General features: G+C 42.7%; 1 protein-coding gene across 2 annotated transcripts in view; it reads right to left on the reverse strand.

Annotated features, from left to right (window-relative positions):
- Window positions 1-251: 251 nt before the first annotated feature.
- The window catches only part of ADAMTS12 (ADAM metallopeptidase with thrombospondin type 1 motif 12), a 282704-nt gene continuing 266919 nt past the window's right edge, over window positions 252-16036 (reverse strand). For both annotated transcript variants that reach the window (XM_042860207.2, XM_005312319.4), the window contains 3 exons: window positions 13388-13534; window positions 7580-7733; window positions 252-5704 (listed from right to left, as the gene is read on the reverse strand). In XM_042860207.2, coding sequence (XP_042716141.2) covers window positions 5466-5704; window positions 7580-7733; window positions 13388-13534 — 540 coding nt within the window. In that variant the 3' untranslated portion in view covers window positions 252-5465. The remainder of the gene's footprint in view (window positions 5705-7579; window positions 7734-13387; window positions 13535-16036) is intronic.

The following is a 16036-nucleotide window of genomic DNA, read 5'->3' on the forward strand; positions in this document are numbered from 1 at the left end:
ATGGGGATAAAATACTTTCCTACCTCACAGGGGTATGGTGAAGATACATTCACCAGTGTTTGTGAGGTGCTCAGTGGGAAGGGGCATATAAATAGACAGGCTTAACTACGATAGCTGTTTTAGTGGGACACCGCTCAGGGAACTGATTTAGCTTGATAACGCAAATGCCAGTTACTGCTGCTTAAATCATCACACAGTTAGCAATATAGTAGACTCTTCTTTTTTTAAAAAAAGGTCAGGGATGCCCAGAGTATTGAATGGGTGTGCTTTTATTGTACTTTGTATAAATCTAAAATAAATACATTTAACAGGGATGCATTCAGCCAATGCCAAGGAGTTGAGTAGCATTTAACTTGTAGTGAAATTCCAAGATATAGTCCATTAATATGAAAATTGCTAAATCAAGACGGAAAGAGAAAATAAAGATGAGAAACAGTGAATATCACTTTTTATTTTGTATTCAGTACAGTGTTTTATTTCAATTAAAGTTTTTTTCAGAGCTTTTCCCTACTTTTGCTTTTTAATGAGCTACTCTGTTATATTGCCATAGGGGACTCTGAATATATCAGGTAAGAGGATTCTGGTATAGCAAATTCTCAATTACAGGAGAACCCCAGGCTGGTATTTTTTTTTACATTTTTCTAATTGTTCCAGTTCATGATTACTCTTTTATTGGAACCATAAAAAATATCAGACACGTCACACATAGGTAATGCCATTTATTATGAAGCTACAATAATGAATTGATATAGGTTGTTTCTTAAACACTTTACGTGCTAGAACAGCCTGTGAAGGTGCTGTGTAAAAGCGCTCATGCAGAGCAAGATGAAGGGTACTGAAGTGTCTCAGAATAATATGGTGGGCTTGCGTAACATGCGTCTAGCGCGAATGGTTATTTAGTTCACTTGTGAGACTAGCAACCATCAGAATTATAGCCACAAAACCATCTTTCCTTAAAAGATTAATTTTTAAAAAATGGAAACTTGTTAAACTGATCAAGGGACTCTATTACAAAGGCAGTCAGCATATGGCAGATAGTGAGGTGAGGAGCATGGTATGAGCACCTAGATAGAATAGAGTACTAGCATAACTGTATTATAAAGGTTCATGTTGCTCTGTCTTCCCTCTAAAGGTGTAAGCTTAGCACCAAGTGTGGCAGTACTCCCCTTTGGCCCCAAGGGAGTCAAAGCATTTGAATAATGGACCATCAGTTCTTCACCTTCCTCAATTTTAAATAAATCACAATGCCTGGATGCAAATAATGAAGTGAGAAATTACTCCATGCTGGCTGTAATGAGCACAGAAAAATAACCTCAGCTGGGCGAGTTCCCTTCTACGTATATCATGCCCACTTGGTCAGTCTCCCATGTCACAGTCAGGTGCCTTGCTAGTCCTAGTTCATTTACACGGTGCCACGTGGGCATGAAGGCTCATGTCCCCCTGAGTCTAGAGATACGTCAACAATGGAGGTAATTTCCAGCTCGCGTAGGTGTACACGCGCTAGCCTTGATCTAGCTAGCAGGCTAAAAATAGAAGTGTAGCCATGGTGGGATGGGAGGCAGGACGGTTTAGCTGTTTGAGTAAATACCATGGTAGGACTGTACTTAGGCCGGCCAGAGCCTCCCACCGCTGCTGCTCCACTTCTATGGTTAGTGTGCTAGCTTGATCAAACACCTACCTGTGCTGGAAATTATACTGCCACTCCAGTATGGATGTATCCGAGGAGATTGTGATGGTCAAGTAAAGCCTTTAATTTTCGAGCCCCAGTTCTGAGAGGTGCTGTGCACCTCAAGAGCACTTGCAAGCTCCATTGAGTTAGGTGGGTCCATGTTTGGCCCTCAATACAAATTCTGCTTGAGAGTGACAATGGAGCTCTATGACCAAATCCTTTGCAGTCATGTTGCTGCTTCAGAGAAGAAATGCATCCGTCCTTTCATTTTATTTAATAACTTTATCTCCAAACGGTATAAAAATGGTCTGGTTTTTATTCCTTATCCAGACTATTAAACATTCAGGAGTTCAAAAAATAAAAAGCAAATATTCTTAAGCATCTCATAATGTTTAGAAGGCAATAGAATTGGCACTGACCAGCAACACCATAGGTCTGTATAATTTTAGAGAGTGTATGTGCATATAGATTATGTATGTATGCACGCACGCGCACACACACATCATTTTAGTCACCATCCAAATATTAGCACCATATTATATTAGCACCATATCTTTAACAGCTGATTTAAAGCAGCTATAAAGTAGCTGTAATTGTCATTAAATTGTTGTCCCACACACATTAAGAGGCCTGATCTTGAGATGTTTCACCTGCAGAACTCCCATGAACTTCAAGTGAAGAATTGAGGCACAGATCTTGCAAATGCCGCCATGCCATGGTATGTGAGTGTGGGTGTATTCTTGAGGGACGGACCGCTATGCTCACCTGCCTGGCTGCAGTTGCTGGATCGTGGCCTTCATTAGTATGGTATAGTCAGGTCTAAACGTATTTCTAGTACGTTTTACAATCACTCCTTTAGTCACTGCAACACATTTATGACTGTGTTACTCCTTTTCATACGGTATAAAACCAAGAAGACTCTATGTAGTACATCCTTAGAACAATTAGGAAGCTGCAGGGTATGGCCAGGATTTTCAAATGTTAGCCAATCCATATGTTAGGCATAGTATATTCCACATTAATAGGTATTATGTGCGTGGTATTAATATAATATACATGATTGTATATTATGTTGGGAAGTTAGTTAACACAGTTATCTTCCCACAATTCTATTCACCCATGTCAAGCATCCCCCAACACTTTGCAAAGCTGAAGTCAGCTTTGGCATTAGGAAATAGAAAACTTGTCAAAGCAAAGGGGCATGAATACTTAGCACTCAGTCAGCGGTTCTCAACCTATGGGTCGGGACCCCAAAGTGGGTTGCAACCTCATTTTAATGGGGTCGCCAGGGCTGGTGTTAGATTGCTGTGGCCCGGGGCCGGAGCCCCATCGCCCGGGGCTGAAGCTGAAGCATGAGTCCCACCATGTGGCAGGGCTCAGGTTACAGGTCCCCGCTCCCCAACTGGAGCTGAAGCCCTTTGGCCCTCCCACCCCACTTGGGGCAGCGGGTCGTATAGTAATTCTGTGGTCAGAAGGGGGTCACGGTGCAATGAAGTTTGAGAACCCCTGCACTATGTCCAGGCAGGGTGGACTTTCATGGCCCATCCACATTTGGAATGTAGTATTCTAAATAAGGGCTAGGAAAGTATAGGGAGGTATCAAGGACAAAACTGGCACAAAGTGGTGGGTTGAGAGAAGCACCCAACCAAAGGCTGCTCTAGTTATAGGTGAACTAGGCACTGCCTAAGGCAGCATACTTGCCCCAGCGCCCCTCCATCATGGGCAGCTGGGCCAAATTTGAGTGGTGTTGCGACCTCACGTGCCAGGTTGCAATGCTACTCAAATTTGGCCCAGCCGCCCCTCTGTCATGATGGAGGGGCAGCTGAGCCAGATCTGCCACTCTAGGCCAATGAGGAGGGGGGCAGAACACTGAAGTTTTGCCTAAGGTGGCAGTTTGTCTTGAGTGGCCTCTGCATCCAACTTCCATCGAATTTCAGTGGAACTTGAGCACCACGCTCCTTTCAGCCCCTTTCAAATGCTCAGCTTAAATCCTTGCGCGTTTTAATCCAATCCAGCTCCCATTGAGGGTAGTTACGCCATTGTCTTCAGTGGCAGTAGGATCAAGCCTACTATCTGATACCATACCTGGGAAATGCTCCACTATTGACTAGGCTTCCTTAGCAGATATTTGATTGTTTGCTTTAGACTATCACTGTAAAATAAACTGTTTAATTGGGTCCAGTAGGTGCTGAAAGCTTGGTTTTAAAAAAGGTTGAATACTGCATCATGACAGCATAAAATATATGGTGTAATTTAATCCTAAACATTTGTTCTTTAGGTCGGGCCAAGATATTTGCACCAACAGAACGATGCTCAGAACTGTGTATTTAGGAGGTCTCCTTTAGAGAGTCAGTCAAGTGTTTAACATTTTTTTCTTTTAATAAAACATGCTGACTAAACTAGTCTTCGAATGCAAGTTCATAGCTAGCTATGACAAACGCCACTCGTTATTTCAGGTTAATAGCCTTTTAAAGGGACAGCAATAACTAGCAGTTTTAAGAGACACTCAAACAGATTTAAAAAAAAACAAAAAAAACCCAAGTTTATACAAAACCTAAGGGCCCATGGTGGGGATCTTCAGCTGTCCCTTTGGAGCATCAGCTTTACAGTCACTTTGTACCACTCTGGCAGTGCGAAGTGACTAATATACAGAAGGAGCTGGCTCAAAACATGCAGTAGAGCTCTGTGTTATAGTGTGATGGATCTGCTAAGGAGGAGACTACAACTCCCATTAGTTCTCTCCCCATTCCCTCCTGGCCAGGTAAGAGAAAAGTTCCTGAACCCGGAAGTGGTCGGACTCTGTTTTGAAATGGTGGCTGCATGGCAAGCAAGTTGCTGCAGAGAAGCTGATTTCAGAGCAAAACCCCCAGGAACCATATGTAGAACAGGCTGTGAATGCCAGATGATACAGCTGAATGCAGGTCTGTATGGGACTTATAGGGGAACAACAGTGGCTTGGCAGGGAGCCAGAGCAAAGGGGCCTCAATGTGGAGCACTAACTCATCCTGGCCTGGAAATCCCTAAGTGCTTATTTACTTGAATAGAGATTGGACTAGAGACAGCACCTCAGGCACTAGACCTGAAGAGCCCTAACTGTCCATTGGGCTGTCCCAGGGACCCAAACAAGAACCACAATTGCTCACTTTGAACTATAACTTGTTACGCTTCTGTACCTAGGGTATTTGCAACCTTTCCTTTTCCTGCCAGCCCTTTTCCTTGGCCGTGTGTCTGAGTAGTGATTGGGGTCCACTACGGCTAGGACCAATAAGGCTGAAGCGCCTACAGTGTTTGCCTCCAAGTTGCAGTATACCCGGCCCGGTACTAGCATCCTAGGAGGTTGTGTGCAGAGAAGCTCCAGTAATTACAATAGACAGGGATAGAATAACTTTGCCCTTTGGAATCTGGGACGAAATGGTGCGATGTACAAGTGCCAGTTGTTATTTTAATACTGTTTTGGGGGAACCACAGTTTGTTCTTCCACTGTAAATGGAGAAAAACAAACAGCACAAAATTCATATAAAGACCAAATTAATCCTGTATGCATGTCCTTAACCTGTATTCCATGCATGCATAAGAAGTACCAGGAACAGGTGTACATTGCAAATCACAATGACAAATTTGTAGCTGTCTTAAAGAGAAGGCTGGAGAAGCATATTGGGACTGGTTGCCCTAAAGGTTGTATTTTCCCAATATTGACCAGTTCTTTAGGTTTCCATCTATATAGAATGGCTCAATATAAAAGAGAAAAAACTCTGTAAATGGACCCCCTGATTAAATTAATCAGATTGAAAAACACCTAGTGCCCAGCAGGAGGTTGGCTGTTGCTTTTTTTGATTGGAGACAATTTTCTTCTGGGTTTGGTGTAATTTTGTTCTTTGAAGCGCTGTTGATTTCCAGATCTTGTTTTGTTAGGAATTTGGGGCCTGTTACAGGTGAAGCAGCACTGAGTCTGTATTGATGGCACCAAACATTTGCCAATCCGCTTCAGTCTCTGGCAGAAATTAATGGACAGCTTGTCCTTGTGACACAGCAGGCCTATGGTGAAAAACATGATGAAAGTTAGTTATAGTCTGGGCGTCTAGATGAGACTAACCTATATCCGTGTCTAGATCTGTGCGAGCGCATGGACAGAATAGGAGAGAAGCAGATTATCTGAGCTCCAAGGCAGCACATGCACCGAGGACCTTTGATGAACAAGCCCCAAACCACGGTGTGTCACACCACTCTCAAAGGTACCGCATTTACAGATATGCACTGCCTCCCTGTCCCACTGCACTACCAGGGATTGCTGGCTAGCTAGGGGTGGGGATTCCTCCAGAAGCTGTAGGAACTTACTTTTCTAAGAGGCCTTCTAGGAGGAGCTGGTGATAGCTTTCGAATACGACAAGAGGGAGCAGATACTTGAGTGCAGCAGTTCAGGCCCCATTCTGCCCCCTCACTTTCTGTAAAGAACACACTGACCCATTCCTGTGTATTATCTTGCCATCTACCTGTGCTCTGCTCAGCATTCTCAGTCCCACATTACTTGCGGCTTCTTCAGCCTACCCATATCCGGTGTTTGATACAGCAGAACTATGTTCAGTAAGAGGGCCATGTATCAGCGTGCAGCCACCTGACTGGAGGATCATACCCAGCTTTGGGCTGATGCAAGCAAAGCCTATGATAGCTCCTCAAAGAGGAACCTCAACCTGTACCATGGTATATCTAAGCAGCTGCTGGCCAATCATGGGATCAAGCAAACTGGGCAGCAGCGCAGGGAGAAGATAAAGGAGCTCAAGGTGACGTACCAAAAGACCGAGGATAAGAATTCCAAATCTGGTGCTGCCCCAACCACCTGTCTGCCCAGAGAGGGGTAGCCCCTGGCTTTGGAGAGCACTGGCCCTGAATCATAGAATCTCTTCCTTGATCTGGCCAGTAAGAGCACAGCGGGTGGAAACGAATACGGGGAGGACCTAGTATCTGAACTGGTTAATATTGGCACAGCCCTCTCTGTTACTATTATGAAAGATGTGATGTAATATTTGGGCAGGTTTTACCTTATAATCCTAGCTGCTGCTTCCATTGTGAGTAGATGCTGTGCCGTCACACACATCTAACTCACCCCCATTCTCTTCTCCTTCCCCCTTGCTCTCTCTCTGCAAGACGAGTGGAGACCTACTTGATGAGTGACTTTCTCATTATCAGTACTGAGGTGGTACTTGGTGATCTCCCTTAGCTTCTGAAAGGGAGGCAAGTCCAATTCCGGTCTCTGACAGAAAATTCTGTTGGTGCTGTGGATGGTAGCAGTGCTGGCAAAGGGAGTGTGTGTGCTACCAGAACCGAGAACTCCAGTAATGCCAGGAGAGGTCAGTGCCAGGTATTTTGGTGCAGGCGCATATAGTGCTGCAGTTCCCAGTGTCAGCATGGATGATGTTGAGGTGCTTAATCCTGGCATGCTCAGTGCTGAAAATGAAGACTTCCTTGGATTTTGGTACTGTAGCGTCAGCACAGGTCTCTACTTCAAGGCTGTGGGAGGAGAGAGTCTTAGGAGACACTTTCCATCCTTGTACTGCAGAGGGGAATCAGTGCAGTCCCTGGAGCAGGACTCCTTGTGGCTCCTGTATGGATTTGTCACTGGTGTGGCTGGCAGGAGGGACTTATTTAAAGCAGCCAAGGAGCTCGGGGCACTAGTCACGTGAGACTGAACAAGTACCTGGCACTTCTATGAAGGTCTGTCCAGAATTGATGCTGCCCTTGTGGATCTTTCCAAGAGGAAGTACATCAGCTTTGTCTCCCCCACCATTAAGGCATAGTTTTCAAGAGAGCTTAGCACGTGCAAATGGGGACAGATTTTCAGGAGAGCTCAGCACATTGGATGCATGTTGGGTGCTGAGCTCTTTTGAAAAATCTCACCCAAGTGTATTAATTTACCTGCACTTTTCCTGCACTCTTGCATATTGCATTTCTGAGATCCTGGAGGCTTGAGCTCGTGCTCACACATAGTTTGATCTTCAGCTTCGTTATCTTCTGTATTGATGCACTTTACTGTTCTTTGCTGAAGGCCCCCTCCACAGGAAGCAGTGCACTGAAAGAGATACAATTAATTTATCCAGAAGCCTTCTGAATGGGGATTGTTTAGTATGCTTTTAGTATGTTTGTCAATCAGCGCAAAGCAGCTCTGACATTTAAGTTGCTAAGCAAGGGATGCATGACCAAGATCTAAAGTACTACGTACCTTTCCAGGATTCCCAAAGATTTGCCAATATTTTCTACTCGCATTATTATAAGAGCAATAATGATATGAACTTCAGACAAAAGGAAAACAAGGCAAAGGAAAGGTTTATTTATATACTCTACAGACATATTCAGATCTTTTCCACCTGTTTTTCCCCCATGAGATTTTCCACTAATAGATTTGTGATCTGCATGCCCTGTATAACTAGATGGTAATGCTATACTGTTGTCTGACAAATCCATGACACCATTGGGCCTGCTATTACAGTCACCTTGCTGTTTAGTCTCACTCTGTTTACCTATGGTAGAATGATACGGGTTTCAAATCAAAATAAGCATCTGATACCTCGCTGTTACCTTGTTCTCTATTTATTATTAATGATCCCTTTTATGGCACTGTACAGCACAGTGTTAATTTACAAAGAAAATGTTTAGCCCCTCAAGAATAATAGACTGTACTTGATCTTACAGCCAGTAAAAAACAGAACACAATCTCTAGAAGGTTGTAACCATCTGTAGAACACACTAATACATCATATAAGCTAAACCAAATATATGAGGCAAATTTCAGCTCCAAAAACAGAGGCATCTAAGGCTACACCTATCCTAGGAGCTAGAGTTGTGATTCCCCTGCTCATGTCCATATATACTCACGCTAGCTCTCATCGAGCTTGTATGAGCATAAACAGTGTAGCCACAGTTAAGGCACAGCAGAGCCATGCTGAGTACAACCCCCTGGTGGGTATGTACTTGGCACGGCTCAGCCGTGCCTCCGCTGCTGCTACCCGTGCTACTGTGGCTACATTGCTATTTATACTGACACTAGCTCGATGAGCGCTAGCGTGCGTACATATACACGAGCAGGGGAACCACGTCCCTAGCTCCTAGTATAGCTGCAGCCTAATGCAGCTAGTGAGCTTAAGGAAAAACTACACAGCACTAGCTGCATCATCAGACAAAGCATGTAAATCCTTGAGCATGTTAGGCATTCTGTTCAGGAGAGACTGTAGCTTTTTGGAGTGGGCCAGTGAAATAATATTCTAGGTGGTTCTTCCCTAAAAATTGGTGTTGGTTGAAAAATTTCTCTCTAAACTGTTTCTGATGGAAAATTGGGGTTTTGACAAAATGAAATTTTTTTGGTGAAATGGATCTGCTTTCTGTGGGAAATTTTGACTTTTGGTTGAAAACGGAACACCCTAAAACTGAAGAGATTTTGATTCAGAAAGATCACCACAGTGCCTCAGGGGAGTTGTAGTACAGATGCCTCAAGCCCCCATTCTTCTCTATAGGCCCAGTTTCCAGCCAGACTATGGCCAGGTCTACATTACAGACCTATATCAGTATAACTACTTCGCTCAGGGGTGTTAAAAATCCACAACTCTGAGTGACGTAGTTATACCAACCTAACTCCCCACCTCGTCTAGACAGCACTATGTCAACAGGAGAGCTTCTCTCGTCAACATAACTCCTGCCTCTCAGAGAGGTGGATTAACTACGCTGACAGGAGAAGCTCTTCCGTCGGCATAGGTGCATCTTCACTTAAGTGCTACAGTGTTATAAGTGTAGACCTGCCCTACATCTCCCACATTGCACTATGGACAAGAACTTCCACAGGGGCTCAACAACAAGGGGGATGTTGGTGCATCATGGGAGATGTAATCTTGCTGGGGAACCTGGGTCCTAAAGGAGAATCCACGAGGGTCTGAACTACCACTCCCATGAGGCATGGCGGTGGCATTTCTGAATCAATATCTTTGGGTTTTAGCTAAAAGTTTTCAGTTTCAATTTTTTAATGAAACGTCGACATTTTCAGAGGGGAAAAATAACCATTCTCCAACCAGCTGTACTAAACATAACTAAAGCTACTGCGATCACACCACTATGGAAAGGACTGGCCTTAAGATTTTGGAAAAGCTGAATGAGTGGCATCTTTGAGGATATTTAGGCTGCCAGTATCTTTCTTTGCTCCAGGACATCTGCAGCCCAACTGTTTCTCCTTATCCAGATGCCAATATAGAAAAATGTCTCCAAGATACAATTCTCCAAGTAACTGGGGTATAAAATAATCTACAAATATTCATCCATCAAGGGGTTTTGTATGTATTCTGGTCAATTTTAGAGGTGTTTTCCTCCCCTTCTCTTTGAATATACAGTAGCTAGCAGGATAAATCATAAATCTTGAAAATTACCACCCTATGTCTTTTCCCTAAAATGTACAGAGCTATAGAATGTCTGCCAAGGCTGTACAATTATTAAAAGTGGGATGTGTACCTCTATTCATTTCTGCAAAGTATTCTCTTTCTAGTCTCTCTCTCTCTCTCTGTCCATAAAGGATTTTGTTGTAATCAGTATGAAATATATAAACGAGGCCCTAGATATTCAGTGGCAACTTCCAAAATTCTTAAAATTGAGATTTTTATTGGATTAAATAAAATGAAATTGAATAATACAGTCAGTACAGTAGCCCAGTGTTATTTTGATATTAAATTCAGTTTATTTTATCCTGTTCCCCACATTTTCAGTATAACTCAGATGTCATCTTTACATTTTAGCATTAAACCCATTTAGATGAATAGGGCAGTTCATACTTCTCAGCTATTGTTTCAGGTGATGTGCAAACTCAGGAAGATAACACTGGTCTATTAAATTCAGGGTTTGTCTACACTTCAAACACTGGAGTGGTGCCGTGGGAGAGGTTCTGCTCGTGGCACAGGCAATCTACTTCTCCAAGAGGTGGTAGCTAATTCTCCCACTGATTTGGTGCTGTCTACACTGGGGGTTAGGATGCTATAACTGTAGACCAGGCCTCAGTTATGTTCAGTCATGGGGGCTAGAAATATAGAAAATGAAAGCTGAGGTTCTGGATCTCAATTCTGCGGCAAGGGATGAATTTCTTGACAGTGAAATCATGCACTATGTGAACAAAGTCTATATGCCGCAGGGAACACCCCCTCACTGAAAAGACAATCTACTTGGCATTCTCCGTCTTTAAGTTTTTATTAATCTATGAAGATTTCTGTTTTTATACAAAAATTAACTAGTATTCTGATAATCATTTAAAATTTATAACATCTTGAAGGCGCTCCAGAAGAAGTCCCTATATTAAAGTTAGGAAACATCACTTGAATTGCTAGAATTTTTCTAAATGGTAGAAGTTCTTAAGGGGTCCCCTATTCTTTATTGTTAGATTTCACTCCAGAAGTACTATCCTACAGCTAATCTTTATTCCAGTGTCTCACCGGATGTTATTTTAGGGGTTTATTTAGATTAAGCCTTTTTATTTTGCTACACCTGATTTTTTTGGTCAAATTCCCATTTACGTACTAGAATTTGTTTTGAGCCAGTATTATGTAAAACTAGATTGAAAAATTTAAGGAAAATTTTTGCTTGACTGAACTTGCAATGAACAATTAAAAAAATCAAAGCCGCAGCGGTATTACTTTGTAAGTCCTGCCATAAAAATCTGAATTACTATATATTTTGAAAACAAAACATCTATTTGGTTGACTGCTTCTCCCATACTAAGAATGCTGCATCTCAGCTTTGGAAGATTTATTTCATGGTCATGTAGCAAAAAACTTAAAGTGGAACAAAAACAGAATATACCATGAGTTGATTTTAATAAACCAATTACTTCCTGTTACATGAATTAGATGCCTGGAACAATGTTAATGGAAAAAAACTACCAATAAATAAGACTCACAGAATATTCAAGTTCCATTTTATGGCCTTCTGCTGAAAAATTCATGTATCATTTGCTTTTTTTCTCTTAGCATCAATGAAACATCAGCTGGAGAATTGTATTGCACATTGCCTCTCATGGCTTGCCATATACTATTGTAATTTATATTTAACATTCTGGTTTTAAAAAAAAATGTAAAACAGTTGGTGGGATGTTTATGCAACATACCTTCTACTATGAAAAATATGTGTAAAGTAGTATTAGGATATAAGAAAATAGGAGGGAAAGGGTTATTGTGTATATGCCCCTTCTCCAGGACTGCCTATAATTGCCATGATTGCCTCTGGAGCCTTTTAAAAAAATAACTGCTATATTAGCTACCCTCTAGTCATCTGGTAGAGAGGAGGATTTAAGAAATAGATTACATACCAGAGTTAGTAATTCTGCAATTTCATATTTGAGTTCTTTCAGAACTCTTGGGTGAATGTCATCTGGTCCTGGTGAAATTACTATTTAATTTATCAATTTATTCCAAAACCTCCTCTAATGACACCTCAGTCTGGGTCTGCTCCTTAGATTTGTCACCTACAAAGAGTGGCTTAGGTGTGAGGATCTCCCTCACACCCTCTGCAGTGAAGACTGAAGGACTGACATACTCACAAGAAGGGGTGAGCATAACCTTAGGGGAGAGAGCATATAAAGCTTTTAATTGTGTTTCCTAAAGATCTGTAAGTTGTGTATGCTTTGAGAGTAAAAGTTACAGTGGTATTAGAAACTCCTGTGCAAAGGCCTGTGCTCCTTATTTTATCTGCCATATGGTCCCCGAGGAGTTACATTATAAACCAGAGCATCCATGGATATGGTGCTCTGGGGGAGTATGCATATGCGACTGGGGAGACTTGGGAGGTCTGAGCCACTGACCCACATCCCAAGGAAAGGGGTTAGACATGTTATCTGCACCTATGAGTATACCAATGGGCCCAGAGCTAGAAAGAGTGACCAGAGGCTGCCTAGGCTCAGATGGCTTGGAAACACATGCGATCCGAAGCCTGGGTCCAATTACAACAGACTGGTGACTGGCCACCAAGGGGACTCAGCCAGGTCTGTAACAGAGAATGTGCTTTACACAAAGAAGCCGAGCTCTTTTTTCCCTTTACTGCTTTGCTCTTCTCTTGAGACGACCTGAATCTGTGTCTAGATTTGCTGCTTCTACCACCCATGGAGCTTCCCTATACAGTTAACCTGCCGTTTTTGCCTACAGAGCTTTTAAAGCAAATATCATGTGGATGAGAATAGGCAGGAAATGATAAAATCTTCAAACAGAAACAATTACAGTATCACAACTGTGGAAAATTCGCTCCACAACATGGGAATTAAAAATATAAATGTATCTGCCTGGTGGACGCAGATGAGCTGGCCTTTCAGGTGAGATACTGGGCAGTACCTTTTGAGAAGACCCTTGCTCTAGTCTTCTCACTAACTGTGCACTAAGAACTGGCTTGCCATGTATACTGTACCTCACAAACACTGTGCATAATTATTAAAGGGTCCGATTCTGTTATCCTTGTTCTCATAGACCAGTTCCTTACTCCTTGAGCAGTACCACTGATTTTAACGTGAACAAGGGTAGCAGATTTAGGCTTTAATTTATCAATAGATTCTTATTAATTTATTTTAACCAGATAACATTGGAAAATTGGAGTTAATTAGCCAGATCAGATTCTGTATCTGAAGCGGATGATTTTTTTAGTTGTGGTGGATGCCACATAGTATATTTTACTATGCGTTTCTCAAAAGCCAAAAGAACAAGGATTGAATCCTACCGAACTCCACGTCCCATTTATCCACCGAGTACAAGGCTGCCCATTGCAGTGTGCCGTGGAGTTAGGCTTTTTCGTCCAGTCACAATAGTTCTCTTCTGGGCAGTAGACGTGTCTTTCTTGCAGGCCACCACCACATGTTTTCGAACACTAAAATAAAACAGCACACAAGAAAAGAGTAGAGAGAAAGCAATTTTGGGTGGTCAACAAAAATATGAACAAGCTGCAAAGGAAGCAGAGAACACATTTATTTGAGAAATGCACGATCACTGAACAGGTAGCAAGAAACATTTATCTGAAATAATTTATGACATTATCAAGTATAGTTTAGCACATATATCAAGTCTGATGACCCAAAGATGAAGATAACTACTGCAGTAACATATTTATCTAATCTTTTATAATGACCCGGACAGGGAAGGGGCTGTTATTAATCTGGAGTATGAGGCAGAATTTTATTAATAAATTCACTCCTAACATTCATAATGAAAGCAACATAATATTACTCAGATTCAGAGTAGGGACAATGATTCATGTCATAATGTCAGAAAGCAAGTCATGTTTCTGCAGGCTTAATCTGAAATATTAATGTACAAGTTTTGCTCACTGGGACAAATTTATGAGATGCAACCTCTCACTTTCATGAGGCTGCTTGGGGATATTGAAAATCCATACAGCACATACTAAACATTTAGCTACAAAAATGGCAATAAACAAGCATCATACAGAAACATGGACTGAGGATATTTTTAAAACTTTCTTTCCAAACTTGTTTTTAAAAGTGATCATGATTGTGGTTGGGGCATCTTGAAATGCACCAAAGGCTTCATACATGGCTGGGAATATAAGGGGCCAAAAATACTTCGGATAAAATGTTGTTCTTGAGCTTTCATGAAACTTCCTCTATCTGATGGTCTGCTTTCTGTAAACGGAGCTGCTCTCTCCCTTTAGGATAAACAGAATATCAGAGTTGAGGACCAACTTGCAGGTCTGATATCAGAATTTTATTTTTAAATCACAATTTGGAGTGGTGTGTCACAATATCTCCAGCGTGAAAAGAGCAGCCGTGGACAAACAAGAGGGTTTAGTAGATTTATTAGATAGGCTAATGTTGAAATTTTTTTTGCCAACCTCCTCCAAAACAAAACAAAACAAAACAAAACAAAACAAAACAAAACAAAAAACACAACACACAACTTTGGTGGTATAAATAAAATATAACCTATATTCAAACCACACATTGGATTTGGTTTTGCAAAACTAAATCCAGCAAATGAGATTTTTACAAAACTAAAACGAAACCTCTGCAGCCCCTCTCTTATTTTAGGCTTGGATTTTCAACAGATCCTATGGCAGTTAGATACTCAATTTCAATTCCACAATAACACATGCACAATTTCTTTATTAATACAAGGCACCTCAAAGGTGTTAACCCTAATTCAATCAGATCTAATTGAATTCAATAAAGTTTATCTTACTTCCATAAGGTTTGTTCAGGATATTGTCAATCATAGGCACCTCTCAGACTGGGGTAGAGACATGGCAGCTGCGACCCGGATGATGCTGCTCATGCCTGTTGCCATAGCGGCAGATTCCCCATATGTAGACTGTTGCTTCTGGAGCAGGGCCACAAGCACAGACTGGTGGGATCACATTGTCATGTGGGCCTAGGATGACCAGCAGTGGGTCCAGAACTTTTGCAGGAAGAAGCAGACATTCCTGGAGCTTTATGAGCCACTTGCCCCAGCCCTCCAGTATCAGGACCCACACATGAGGGAAGCTCAGGGCCGGCGCAACCCATTAGGCGACCTAGGCGGTCGCCTAGGGTGCTGTGATTTGGGGGTGGCGACTGCAGCGGTATTTCCGGGTGGGACCTTCCGCCACCTCTGGGGGGGGGGGGGCATTTCGGGGCAGCGGAAAAGCTGGCAGCGCTCCTGGGGAGGCTATGCCAGTCTGGAGACAGGTTGCTATAGCCATCTGGAAACTGGCTATCCCATTGTGCTACAAGTCCACGGCTAACCAGTTTGGTGTTGGAAAGTCAACTCTGGGAGTTGTGGTGGTGGAGGTTTCTGAGGCAATCAGGACTATGGTTTACCCAAAGATGGTGTGTATAAATACAGTTCCTGAAATAACTACCAGATTTAAGAGAATGGGCTTCCCAAATTGTGCTGGGGCTTTTCATGGGACTCATATACCCATATTTTGTCTTCTGCCAGGAGCACATGAGTGCATAAACTGCAAAGGGTTCTACTCCATCATTATGCAGGCCCTGGTTGACCACTGAGGTTGGCTCATGGGTATACACCAGCAGGGCAGGCTTTAGGCCAATTCCCCCGATTCCCCCGAATCGGGCCCCGTGCCCGTGCCCAAGAGGGCCCCGCGCCTTAGGCGCCTTTTTAATTTAAAATTTTTTTTTACTCACCCGGCGGCGGTCTGCTCCGGGTCTTCGGCGGCATTTCGGCGGCGGGGGGGTCCTTCAGTGCCGCGGAAGACCCAGAGCTGAGTGAAGGACCCCCTGTCGCTGAAGTGCCACCGAAGACTCGGACTGCCGCCAGGTATTCGAATTGGGCCCCGCAGGTCCTAAAGCCAGCCCTGTACACCAGCAAACTGCATGATGCCAGGGTTTTCCAGAGATTTTACCTTCATGGACAA

This window comes from Chrysemys picta, chromosome 6 (assembly GCF_011386835.1).
Source record: "Chrysemys picta bellii isolate R12L10 chromosome 6, ASM1138683v2, whole genome shotgun sequence".
Taxonomy (NCBI): domain Eukaryota; kingdom Metazoa; phylum Chordata; order Testudines; family Emydidae; genus Chrysemys; species Chrysemys picta.